Source organism: Siphateles boraxobius, unplaced genomic scaffold (assembly GCF_051911475.1).
Source record: "Siphateles boraxobius isolate OS27281-9 unplaced genomic scaffold, OSU_SipBor_1 9, whole genome shotgun sequence".
Classification (NCBI taxonomy): domain Eukaryota; kingdom Metazoa; phylum Chordata; class Actinopteri; order Cypriniformes; family Leuciscidae; genus Siphateles; species Siphateles boraxobius.
In genome coordinates this window covers 193,175-207,563 of record NW_027509219.1, presented here as the reverse complement: position 1 = coordinate 207,563, position 14,389 = coordinate 193,175, and the positions used below count along the sequence as shown (strand labels likewise).

At 38.8% G+C, this 14,389-nt stretch overlaps 1 protein-coding gene across 1 annotated transcript; it reads right to left on the bottom strand.

Annotated features, from left to right (window-relative positions):
* Positions 1–70: 70 nt before the first annotated feature.
* On the bottom strand, positions 71–7,782 carry ppp1r3c2b (protein phosphatase 1 regulatory subunit 3C2, duplicate b). Its single transcript, XM_077223717.1, has 4 exons — positions 7,638–7,782; positions 7,433–7,525; positions 1,065–1,831; positions 71–183 (listed from the first exon to the last, which is right to left on the bottom strand). Exons 2-3 carry the CDS (start codon positions 7,453–7,455, stop codon positions 1,078–1,080), a joined length of 777 nt encoding a protein of 258 aa, XP_077079832.1. The 5' UTR covers positions 7,456–7,525; positions 7,638–7,782; the 3' UTR covers positions 71–183; positions 1,065–1,077.
* Between the last annotated feature and the right edge of the window lie 6,607 nt (positions 7,783–14,389).

Sequence of the window (14,389 nt, the reverse complement as noted above, 5' to 3'; positions counted from 1 at the left end):
AAATAAATTATCCACAGTATGCAAAGCTTCAATAAACATTTCACTAAATATCACAAACATGAAATTTTACAAAATAATAATAATCTGGAAACAGTGATAATGGCACAGCATTTGGGTCAGTTCTGTGCTAAACGGATCAAAGATGTGCAAAGTTGTTCATTCTGTCAGTCTTTAGGGCCGGCGCTCCGCACACGCACATCACGCACTGCGCGTAGGGCAACAAGTGTTTGAGGGGGGGGGGGCAAAAAATCTGGGTCGTGAAAAATCATCACAATAGGCTACTTGTATAAATAACAAATAAAATATGTCTAAAGCATGTTAATATACAAAAGCAATAGAAAAGTAATATAGGCCTAGACCAAATTAGTCGAGAAAAAGGTGAATCTCCTGTCCCAGTCTCCCTCTGGTGCCCCCCCTTCCCCATCTCCCAGTGGTCTGTTCGATTATGCCTCAATCAATGTCAAATTTGGCAGACACCGACCTCAGACATGGCCTCGAAAAGGCACCAAGAGTCGGGGGCGAAAAAAAGGAAAAAGAAGAGACAGCGGGATGATACTCGCGCGTCGCTTGCAGGTAAGACAATGTTTTAAATAAAAATGTTAGTTTTGTAGCGCGGGCGCCCTTGCGTCGTGTATGCATGTCCAGGGGGGCGTCGCTAGTAGTGCAAATGATCCGGGGAAGGCTTTTTTTAGCCCTGCATGTTGAATGTTTTATTTTAACGGGGGTCCGGGGGTTTCTCCCCCGGGCAATTTTGAAACTTGGGCTGTTTAAGATGCAGTTAGTTTGTTTGAGAAGAAAAGGAAGACCGCTTAGATACGTTTTTTCGTTGATGTTCTAAGCGGTTAATGCGGTCATTGTCAAGAGGTTCATAGGCCAAGGCCCAAGGGCGACATCTGTTGGTGAAACTTAAATAAGAACCCCCCCCCACAAACTCAGTGTTTGTATATTTTCATATTCACAGAGTTGTCAAATTATTAGGGCTGGGAAAAGATTAATCGGTGGAATTCTACCACCAAGAATTTGTGCTTAGGGCACCCAAATGGCTAGCGCCGGCCCTGGGACACAGTGAAGCTGTCATTAGACAACAGCAGATTCAGCGCCACACACATAAATACAATAGTTTTTGCCATCGTTATTGTCCCATTCAGTGGCACCGAGCGCAGCCGGTAAGTACGAAACGCAGAACTCGATGTGTTCGCGCTGGTCAATCCGTTCAGGAACGCTGATGTTAAAATCAAACACGTCAGTTCCAGGTTCACCGTAACACTGATCCAGGTACGCACACGGGACGTCCAGGTAACTGCGCCACGCGTCGAAAGTAATCCGGATGTGTACGGCTTTCTGGAAGCAGACGTTCTTGACGCGCACTGTACCCAGAATGCAGCGTTTGGAGACGTGACAGCTCTCCAACAGCACCATGCGATCCTGAAGCCTCGTTCTGAACGCCTGGAAATCTCTGCAGGGCTGATCGAACCCCAGACTCAACCCTGAAGTCTTATTCTCAGGCACCGTAGAGCAGATCAACTTCTTAAGTCGTGGTGTTTTCAGTGGCTCGCGTGGGATTTTGTCCTCTTTCTCTGAGAACAGACGCACTGTAATGAGCGAAAGTCCTTTGGCGTCCGCGAACGCGACGCGTTTCTCCCGGCGACGGCTCTTGATCAGGCCTGTTGCAGGAGTGTGTGTGAACTCAAACACCGGCTGATGGGAGATGCAGGGTCGCAGGGGTTTGGGAGACGCCACCGTGAGAAGATTGATGTGTGGAGAGCCTCTGCATCTGAAGCCCACGTCCACAGACCTCATGGAGACAGGCGGGCCAAACCGCGACATCACACTGGAGCAGGAAAAAATGGGATAAAATGATTGCTTAATATTACTCAGTACTTAAAGGAACTATGTGTAGTTTTTTAGGTATTTTATTATCTAAAATCAATATTTTTATTCATAAATATGTCCTCAATAGGGTTGGGTATCGTTTCAATTTTAACGATTCCGATTCCGATTCCGATTCTGCTTATCGAATCCGGTTCTTAACGATTCTTGGTTTCGATTCCAAAATTTATTGGAGAGAAAAAGGAGAGCAAATACTTGTAACAATTCTACCTTTTATTCTTGTCACATTTAGGCTATTACCAGTAAAACTGTGACAATGCGTCTTAATTTACAATATATATAACACTTTAAGGAATTAGCATGAAAAACAATTACAAAAATATTTCATTTTAATCATAGTTTACTGTAGTATATAATGTTCTGTTAGCTCTGTTTCTGATTTGCTTTAAGACACAGGTGAATATCAAAGAAGGATCAAATCCATTGTTATTGCTGTGAAAACTTTTTGCATACCTAAATGAAGGTGACTCAACTGTAGCAAAAGGATGTAACCCCTTCACCACAAATCTTGTCACTGCCCTGTGACATTCATCCACTCTCTCCTTGCTCATCTTCCCCTTCATGGCTAAAGTGAATGGAGTCTCTTCAAATAAAGATTGTGTTGATTACATTATTAGACCAATAGGTGGCAGCAAGTGAGTGTTAAATGTATTTTTTTTCATTGAATCGTTCATTCAAAAGATTCGTTCAGAAATGGTGAATCATCCATTAACTAAAAAGTATTTATGGAGTATCAAACAAGTATTCATTCAAAAAAAAAAATACATTTAATAGACTCGACTCATATTAATTGTCTGATTATTTATTCATGATGATCTCCACTTTAAACAAAACAACACAACAATTTTAAACAAATCCAGAATTATGCGGCTCTAGTTCGAAGACGAATGTCTGCTCATCTGTGTTTTGTACCTGAGTGTGAGAGACTGGTATTGCTGCTGCTAGTAGCTTTATCTGGTGTGTGGAAACCTGTGGTACTGCTGCTGAGAGATCGCACCGAATCAAATGCGGTGCATTCCTTCAAATTGACCCCGTGTTGAAGCAAATGTTTCATCATATTGGAGGTGCTTCCTCCCTTGCATGAAATGTCTTTCTTGCATGTTATACAATTCGCTGTATTTTCATCTTTTTTTGAAAAGCTTAACCAAACTTTTGAACGTTTGCCGCGCTCTGCCATCGTAAATATAACGTACAGCGCATGTGCGGCAGGCAGGTCCTGGCAGATCAATACAACAGTAAACAAATGCTCACTGCCATTCACCGCGCGCGCATGCGCGAGCGAGCATCACCAAAGTAAGGAATCGATAAGCGGAATCGAAATGCGCGTGTCTTATCAAATCCCCGGTTTTTGGCATTTTGGAACCGGTTCTAAAATGGAACCGGTTCTCGATACCCAACCCTAGTCCTCAATGGTGTACAAATACCTCTGCCAATTATCTGACTTATCCTCGTAAACGAAGAATTTATTATCTTTATATACATGTGACGGGTAGGTCCACGGAGGTTTCCATGTCGTTCCGCCATATTGGAAAACTATAATAGCAGAGAGGGTCAAAAAGTACTAGGCCAACGCGTTTCCACAACGTGTTTTCGTTCAGAGCCGGCGTCACGTGACCGAAAGCAGCAGAAACAGAGGATCAGAGCAGTGAGAGGCGCTTCACGGCACCGGCAAGTCAGTCAGTAATTCATACTGTAACATTCGTGTGTTCATTGTGTCAAGTTGCAGTTTGTTTGAAATAACAAACCTGTTCACCCGAAGGAAAACTCGACGGAGTGCTATTAGAAGACATCCTGTCATAGCTTTTTGGTACATAACAGCTACCGTAGATGCAACACGCATTTGAAAAAGCGAGGCGCTGGAGAGGACAATTCGTTTGAATGCAAAATACAATTTCACCGCTAGATGGGAGAAATTCCTACACAATGTCCCTTTAAATATATAATTATTACACTGTAACAATGATACCTTAAAATAAAGTGCGACCAATTATTATTCGCTTTAGTTTAGAATCAGGGCTAGTGGTTTTCCAAAGTTACTAGCCACTCAGCATTTTCACTGGCCAAAAATTTTGACATCGATACCATGGGGGAAAATTGCCATATAGGCCTAGATATTTTTAATATTATCTCAATTTGTTTGCAGGTTTATTAAGCTGCTGTCACTTGAAGACCTGATGCACGCATCCAATATACTGTTACACATGCGTTTTCTTTCTCGACTGTTTACTTTCACTTAAAACATAACTGAGCATGTTCACATGAATACTCGCCAATATCTGCATTTTGACATTATTGTGTATATATATATATATATGACTGTTTAAGAGCAATAAGCCGCAAAAAAGAACTCAGTTTAGTTCTGAGAGACGACTTTATATGTTGCACTTTGGGTGTTTGTGCACAAAATCTGCAGGAATGAGTAAAATTATGCTGAATACGTGCAATCCAATGCTGAAATACAAGCTCTGTAACAGCAACAATATTCATCAGGAGCAGTGGTTAAATTGGGCCGGGGCTCTCCGGGGCTCAGCCCCGGCACATAAGCCTGCTCGTTTGCAGTCAGTTGCCTACTGGAAATTATGTCACATACAATTTGATGAAAGTGATGCTTTTGAAAACATATTTCTGACAATAAATGAAAGATTTTTGAAATGGCATGTCTATTTTGTCTCGGCGGAGCTGAGATGAGAAAAATCGGAACACGGCCGTATTTTTGTTCAGCTGCTTAATCTCGTTGTCAGTCGACCATGATCGCGCACCGCTCGCGCATGCGCATCTGACACGGATAAATGTACGCAGCAATAATGAATGTTCCTGGGAGACCGTGGTTGCGCGGGATGTGGATGTTCCAGAAATGTCAAAAAAGTGCCCTGGCCTTGAATGACAAGGTAAGAAAAATAAGACTAAATCAAAATTAAATAACCAGGACTAGGTTGACCATGTGATTTTTCTCAGGAGATGTTTTGAGCATTTTACTTCAGATACCGGATTATCAGCAAACCGCCAAGAGAATTGCTAATGTGTGTGTGTGTGTGTGTGTGTGCGTTGTCGTAGTAAAGAGAGAGAATGGGAGAAGGAAGTTTGTATGAGGTGGACCTGGTCACCACAGACCCAAATCTTCTCAGCTGTTGCTACTGTCATATGCTGCACTGTCTCTCCATGTGGCACATTATGTTTGGCACATTGTATGGGTCACTATATCATAACAAGGTATTACAACGTGTAATCAAGTGATGACTGATTAGCAGTAATGTAAATGCTAAATGTCCTAATACCTGTTGCAAAGTAAATGCTCTTAACCTTGCAGTTTTTCACATATCATGTAATACTCAATTTCTCCATTTCTTTGCACAAAACTCTCCAGAAAGTGCTATTTAATGGTTTATTTTTCAAAAAAAAATTCACGGGGGGGCATGCCCCCGGACCCCCCTAGGGAGAGCACCCCCACATAATAAATCCCACTTTAACCCCTGATCAGGAGCAAATGAAAGGAGTGAGTGAGGAGAGGCGGGTTTGTGTGTCACTCGCTGTCGGAGAGATGAGAGAGAGAGGAAGTGTAGCTGGTATCGTGTGTCTGTTCTGTTGAAAATGAGTATTGGAAGTGTTTCAGATATTTCAGTATCGATATGTATCAAAAAAATCTATATTTGAGATGTATTGGCAGTAAAAGTGACTGCGTAAAACTCCACCGCCGAAATATACCCGCATTTGGTGGGTTGGCGGGTGTTAATGTCAAATACTGTTTTTATCAATACATTTCCATGAGATAAGGGAGAAAACATGTCAAAATCCTTATTTGTGTTAAAATTGAATAACAACAAAAATAATTACTAAATTTGCATCTAAAGGAAATCTGTATAGTCAGGGCAATCATCGATTATATTTTTTAACAAATTTATTTAGTATTATCTTAAATACATGCTCTGGAAAATACATGTAATTTACCCTGTCCTCAGAATGAGGTCACAATGTAAAACAAAGGATGCAACAAATTAAGATCTGCAAGATATCAAACAATGCAAAAATTTAATTTTGGATCATATTTTATATAATTTATTTAAATTTTTTAATTTATTTTATTAATTTATTTTTATATAATTTATCCTATTCCTGCTCTTTGTGGATCTCACAGTTGGACACATAGTCCTGAAAGTTTTATACACTGCCCGGCCAAAAACATATGCACCTCCTGATGGAAATAAATGACATTTTTTTGGTCAAGATCTTGTATTGACAGTGCAAGAGTCCAGCGCTCTGTAAAGTCGCCTCCAGCACATCCCAAACACTTTCAATCAATTTAAGTTATGGACTCAGAGGAGAAAATGATTGTTCATGCTCCTCACAACCATTCTTTCACAATCTGAGCCGGATGAATCTTGACATCGTCATCCTGGAATATGAACATGATGAGTCCTCATACATGGTTGTTTAAGAAATGAAAAGCTACACACTCCATCAATTAGCTGTTGCTAAACATATAATATGCCAGAAACATGATAATAATCACTGCCATAATGATCCAATCATTGAGTCGTAAGAATTTGCCTATTGAAATCCAAACAGAGACTTTGTTTTTGGCCGGGCAACGTGTTTTAAACAAACATTGCTGAAGTCTCTGCGGTCACAGATTTAACATGTGAACTTTGACTTCCCAGTGTGATCATTTCTGTAAACAGTTGTAGAATAAATCTTGGCATTTTTGTTGTGTTTATTAAGGAAGCTACAACTGAGGAAAAAGCAAAACTACTCCACTGTACTACAACATGTTAAGTAAGTCGTAAACCGCAACGTAAAAAAAAATTTTTTTGTAGCATTTAGAGAATAAAGTCTAAATATTTCGAGAAAAAAGTCTAAATATTTCGACTTTTTAACTACTACATGATATTATTTCTTATTTACCTAAGATCATTGGTTATATATGCTTAATATTAAAAAGGAGGGTAGAGAATTAAGGAATTATGAACTGGATTGTTAATATAATAGTGCGAAAAACTAAATGTAGGGAATGTATTTTTATCACTTAGCTCCTTTACCGAACACTAATATTACTTGAAGACTTTACACTGTTTTTGGATGAATCAAATAATAGCTAAAATAGCATGCTTTTTTAATGCGTCTGACGAAGTTGACAAATTAAGTTTATGGAGTAAATAAATGTACATTTTTAGAAAAAAAAACAATATCATAACCTGTTCCCTTACATGGTTCATTAGCTGAGACCGTTGTTTAGATACAAATATATCAATTTATAATAATGTATTAAATAAAATAATTAACATCTTAAACATGTTTTGTCCCTTATTTCAAAAATCTGTTGGTTTGCACTTACAAACAGTAATTTCAAGTTGAGGGTGAGTTTTACTAGAAAAAAATTGACTACAGAAATTCCCATGACTTTTTAGTGACCAATTTTATTACATTCCATTATTTTGTTCAGTCCTGGAAAAATCTGATTATGTTTTTGTTTTTTCAATATTTCTAGGTTTTCAAGGACTGGGATCCCAGGATTTACTATTTTGCCTTAATCAGACAATAAACTTACTTTGCACAAGTCATCTTCAGCATATAATCGTGAAATCCTCCTTCAAAATGCCTTTTCCCCCAAAGTGTCCACACACCTTAAACTGAGCCGATGCTGTAAAAACATACATATAAGTGGTTTTAAAACAAGTTAGTACATTAATAATTGTCCAATGCATATTTTACCCAACTTTCTAAAACAAAGTAAAAAAAAAAAAAAATCTTACTGTGCTCTTATTTTGATCATTGCATTATCTGCTGAAATCCTTAAAAATATGATCTTTTGTGTTGTTTATTTATTTTATTTTTGTAATAAAGGACACACGTTTGTGATGTCTCTGACTACCTCGGTTGAGCTTCAGGAAGCGTCATGTGAAACTTGCGTCACTTCATCTTTTATAGACGCTTGATCCCTCCTCCAAACTCAAGCCAATGAGCTTTACAGACTTAACCAGCTATTTATGACCTGATCTGTGGGCTAAAGAGTATAGGAGACTAAATCCTGGGTCAAACTTGACAAATATCAGAGACATGAATTTAAGATAAAAAAATAGGTTAACATTTATATGATTGTATAAGGAAAATCACACATTATATTTAAAGTACAATAACTGGAAAACACCAAAATATTTGTTGTATACAATAAAATAGAAGTACAAATAACAGTAGCAATGTGGAACATGGAGATGTCACTTCAACAAATTGTGAATTATTTTACTTTAAGTGGAAGTAATACCATATAACAAGTTATTTATTTGATAAAAAGGGCTTCGTGCATAAGAAATGTATTAATATGGCTCATTTACTTGACATAATGAGTGGCGGTTATGCTATTCTCAATGCTTCCAACAAATCTGGAAAGACAGTGATGATATTTGTATTCAATGCCATTTATGTAAGAGTGAAATTAACATAATTATGCCTTTGGACAATGAGGAAAAGCATGAAAACTCCCCGGGGCCATTTACCCATAAAGCAAACCAGCGAGCGTGATGTTTAACCTCATCAGGCTTTCATTCTTCATGCTTGAGCTTCCTTTACAAAGAAAGGCAGAGCAACAAGAGAGAGAATCACCATCACCATATCAGACCTGTCGTTCCGCACGTATACAGGAATCAATGTGGTTTGAGCCTTTGCCAATCAATGCCTCAAATACTGAAACGCCAAACTGACTCAATGTTTGCCTCTGACAAATTTGGTAATGATAAGTAGTGTAAATAACTACTTTGTAAGGATTAACAGAAAATTTAAAACACACCCATATATGCTTGATTAACTTTAAAATCAATGAGCATTTCCAGCCTATAGCAAATTCCACTGCAGTGTGATGGGTGTTTTAAGGGTGTTTTCACACTCGGCAGGTTCGGTTGGATTAAAACGAACTCTCGTGCGATTGCTCTGTTCACACAGTTAGTTTGGTTTGCTTGGTTCGTTTGGTCTGGACAAAAAACAAAAAAAAAACATAACATTTAGTCCTGACCCGCTTCGCGTTCCGTTCACATTGGCAATTTAACACCAAACCTAGGGATTCATTCACAAACTGGTCGGCTTTTATTACGTAGCCTATATTTTGTGACGAAACAATGCATTCTGTCCTTTTTAGGTTCGCATTTTGTGACATCATGTCCTGTTTTTGGTTCGTTTACATATGTTTGGACCGTGTTGTGTTCATATTTCATTTGAAGCTCACCAGAGGTCGTCTGGCAGCGGATCGAGACTCATCTTTTCAACGTCTCGGACCGTTTGTTTGGTGGCATCAAGGTTTAGATGGCAGAGTTCATACTTATTCAAATCAACCGCACTAACAGAGCAATCGCACCAGAGTTCGTTTTAATCCAACCAAACATGCCAAGTGTGAACACACCCTGAAATATAAACGCTACACGGACCAAAGCCCTAAACGAATCAATAACAGGACACGATGTCTCAAGATGTGACCCTAAAAAGGACAGAATGCTCAAACATACCTGTTTTTTCTCATCATAGTCGTGATGTTGCCCATCACAGTTCAGAGTACAGCCATCAGAACCGCGTCTCCTCACAGCAGATCTGTGTGTGTATGTGTGAATAAGTGAACCAGGGATAAATGTAGTATTTTCTTTTTTTGGTTCGAACCAAAAGAACCAAGAAATCCAAACAACAAGTGTGAATACACCCTAAAAGACTTTATTTTCTTTAGACTTTAAGACAATATGGCCAGTATCATCAAATGTATACTAAAGAGGCATTTACACTGGAAAAAATTGTAACATCTAAATTAAAGGTAGGCAATATTTTTTACAAAACACTTGTTATTAACGCACACTAGACCCACACTATCTCGAATACCACTTCGGAGCGATTTTCAAGGCTTAGCGTATCCCATCATGCATCATGTTTAGAAACTCACATGGCCTGAAATCACAAGATGCTGAGGGAAACATTCCACTGTTAAATTATTTAGATTTACATATAATTTGCTAGTAAAACATAAAAGTGTTGCAGATTTTATTGATGCAAAGATGAGAATGTATATTTTGTACAACATTTGCAACTGCTTTTTTTTTTCACAATTTGCCTACTAAATCTGTTAGCTACATAGGGACTACTAGGTTATTTTAAAATGCAAAGCATTGAAAATCAAAATAAAGTTCAGTAAAACACTTTTACAGTAAAACACTTTTATAAGTGTCACGTAAAGTAACTGCTCTGAGGGTTGAGGATCCAAACGCAGTCTTTATTATAGGGGTTATCCTGAATCATAGTACAAAAACAGGCTGAGCGTCAAGAGTAAGACCAAGGCAACCAGAGAGCGAGTGCTCAGAGATGCAGTGTAGCCACATACAAGACTTAGCAATGAATGACAGAGAACATAGGACTCATAGGACATCAAGATAATGATGCACAGCTGAAAACAATCAGGCCTAATCAGTCTGGGAAATGGTTTCTGGGAAATGCAGTTTGTGATAGACAACAATGGACAAGGGAAGACTGCTCTCTGATGGATATCTTGCTGGCATTCGTGACAATATGTGTGTCCCATCGGGTAATCAAAAGTAATCACACTTGTAGGCTGCATCCGAAAAACAGTATAAATGTATGTCTGAATTCACAGTACCTATAAAAGTGTAGATCTACTATTTTCGGCAAGATTCTGAATTGTGTATATGACGAACACTTTACTATCCCATTAGCCACAGGAGAGGTTTTGTGAATGACAGTGAAGCGATGATGGTAGGTCACTTGATAATGACAACATGGCGAACATAGTATGTCCAGATTACATGCATACTATATAGAACATACTTTTTTAGTGGTCCTTAAAGGGACATTGTGTAGGAATTTCTCCCATCTAGCGGTGAAATTGTATTTTGCATTCAAACGAATTGTCCTCTCCAGCGCCTCGCTTTTTCAAATGCGTGATGCATCTACGGTAGCTGTTATGTACCAAAAAGCTATGACAGGATGTCTTCTAATAGCACTTCGTCGAGTTTTCCTTCGCGTGACGCTGGCTCTGAACGAAAACACGTTGTGGAAACGCGTTGGTCTAGTACTTTTTGACCCTCTCTGCTATTATAGTTTTTCAAGATGGCGGAACGACATGGAAGCCTCCGTGGACCTACCCGTCACATGTATATAAAGATAATAAATTCTTCGTTTACGAGTCAGATAATTTGCAGACGTATTTGTACACCATTGAGGACATATTTATGAATAAAAATATTGATTTTAGATAATAAAATTCCTAAAAAACTACACATTGTCCCTTTAAGTAATTCATTATTCAAAATAAGTTCCTACTCAAGAGAGTATGCGATTTTGGACGCATCCGCAGTCTTCACACCCAGTACAGGAAATACGTCATGTGATTAGACAAGTGTTCAAATGCAAAGACGAAATGTGTGGTTATTTGGACAGGCCCACAGTCACCAAGCGGCGCAAACAAACAGCAGACACCTTTTACAGTTCCTCCTGAACCAAAACAACAAGCTTATCATGTCATGTCGTAATTACCGTAATTAAGAGATGGCGACCTGTGACGTTCTACCCGGAGCTGTTCACGTCCTCAGACTCAGACTTATGCATTTCAATGGCAACTCCATCAACGTCGAAATGAATCTGCAGCAGTCAGGTGGTACAAGTCAGTGCACTTTAAGTTGTTTACATTCATTATTATTGTAATGTTATGTGCTTTGAGACATGAGGTAATGAGGTTAATGCCATCTCTCGTAAAGCTTTGCAGACTCTGCTGTGTGTGTTCATGTGTTTTGAAGTAGGCGTGGCTTCGGTGACGCACTGAAGGGAGGGGGGGAGCTTATGCCTTCAAAACTAGCTTGCTAGTTTAACAACACTGAATTAATTAAAAAGTCATAAAAAGCCATGATGCTGTGTAAAATCACATTGACATTATCAAACTTAGGGCAAAGCATCAAACTGAAAACATTACGGAGTTAAAATGAGATACGACTCTGGATGTGACATGTCTGACTTGTTTTTTTAGGATGAAAATGCATAATAATGACATCAGTTGAATCTGGCAGAAACGCACTGCTGTGCAGATCTTTGAAACGACTTCAAGCGGATCAGAGAAAGACAAAACACCCAAGATCAGTGTTTCCAAACCTCTTTTGTCTCAAAACCATCAGTCAAAATCAAGAAGCCCTTCATCAACACAAAACTGCAAATGTGTTCATATGAACTCATACAGGATATAATTTAGCATCATCAACACTATCATAACAGTCACTTTTGAACTAAAACAGACTTCCTCTCAAACTGAGGCACAGAATCTCATTTTATAACTGTATTTAGTTTAATATTTGATTGGCAAAATCCAAATCTTTCTGTGTACTTTACCCTCTGGTTGGGAATAACCTTTCATATCTGAAGCAATGTTTTTTAAATGCCCGAGGTTGCATTATGACTTCATGCAACTTTACAGATGTCTTGTTTGTTTCCTAACAATTGGTGGATGTGTGGACTTCCTGTGCCTCATAACATTAAGACTCCACTATTCATTCTAGTATATTTGCACAATGCATTAGCCAATAGCTGGATTGTGACCTAGTTTTGTGGAAATATGAACAGTTATCTATGATTCTGCCAGTACTGATGATGGACAGTGTGAGTTCCTGTCGCTAAAAAGGAAGGCAGTGTGAAATCGGAAGCTGTGGCTGATGCTAATAAGTTAACGTTGACAGTTTTCAAAAATCCCCACTTTACCAAGAAGTTAATTTATTGACGTCAGTGAAAACCGGGTGTGGCAAAGTAGTGATAAAAGAGCTACAGCAATTTTCATCAATTTCTAATTAAATGTCCTTTAAAGGGATAGAAAAATTAAGTCTTTTCAAATCTATATGACTTTATTTCTTCAGAACACAAAAGATATTTTGTGTTTTCAGTGTTTTTTTGTCTGTACAAGTCAATTAGGTCCAATGTTGTTATGGACCCCATTGGCTTTCATTGTTTAGACAAAAACGGATCAAATTGATTAGGTGTTCAAGCGCATGCCACTGAAACCCTATTGTAATTGTTCAAATTTCCAAGGATCAGCATTCTCCCCTAAAAGTGATAGATCGGACCAAACCATAAGTCATAAAGACTTGAAACTTTGAGGGATGGTAGTACCCACCCCACCTACAACGTCACCAAGGCTCGCCCCGATCGGCCTGATGGTGGTGCTACAGTGATCAAAAGTATGGGTCATAACGCAGTCTTAAATTGGATTAGATCGTCACCCTGACGAAACTTTGGGGTATTTAAAATTGTTCACAAACTATTTTTTGCAAACTAGTCCTAGGTTTTTCGCCCGATCGGAACCAAACCAGTGCAGAAAGATTCTCTGGAGTCTGATTGTCAACAATAATTATATTAAAGGGGTGGTATAATGCCCCTTTTTACAATATGTAAAATAAGTTTCTGTTGTTCCCAGAGTGTGTATGTGAAGTTTTAACTCCAAATACCCCACAGACAATTTTCTACAGCATAATAAAGTTGTCCATTTTTGAGGGTCAGTAAAAACATGTTGTTTCTTGTGTGTCCCTTTAAATGCAAATGAGCTGCTGCTCCCGGCACTGAGGGCGGAGCTTCAAGAGCTTGTGTGTGTGTGTGTGTGTGTGTTAGCTCCAATTGCCTCACACAGACACACACTAAAATGTCAGAAACTTTTCTGCCTTTTATGTTTAAACCGAAGTTGGACAATGATGGAGAGACTCATGAAGAAGTGACAACATGTAGAGCAACAGGAGGTTTCTGAATGGTTAGTTGATGAATTTATGTTGCTAATGTGGAGTTAACTATCTTCAAATCTTTGATTAGCATATTCTGTCATGATAATCTATAAATCGCTCGTGTGGGAACTGTTGTAAGATGCCTAGAGTGTTTTTTTTGTGTGTTACAAACTGTATTGCATGTGAAAAGACGGATGACAGCTTGAGCTTGAAGTCACAAATGTGCTCGACTACAACAACTCTTCCTCTTCTCAACACAGACTGTGTTCCCGGGGGCGGGGCTTATGTAAATGTAAGGGTTAGTGATGTCACTAAGCCAGGAGGAAGCTCGTGTAGTCCCTTCCTAGCTGTTTGTTGTAGTCCTTAAAAACGATTTCTTTAAAAGCAAATATCTTCCTTTCCTTTAAACTTTGAGTGTTGTAACTTTTCAGATATTATTTATGCTCAAACAGCAACATTACACACTAACTAAAGTTAGAAAAGTGAAATCCTAATCAATCACTCGAAATTTCGAAATTGACGTCCGCAACAGGATGCCAAAATGTTTGCTTTTTCTAAAATGCTATCCCACTTGAACAGAATGAGATACTTCCCCAAACTCGGTTTCCCTATGTATGGGCTCGGTCTGTGGTCGCGTGAAAAAGGGCGCGGTGATTAGCCACTTGCTGAAACATGAAAATGGCTATAGCTACGCAACAGTCAGTCTGATTGACTTGAAAACTGGCATGCGGTGTCTTTGTCCAAGCTGGTGCGATTTTCTACGAGGACAC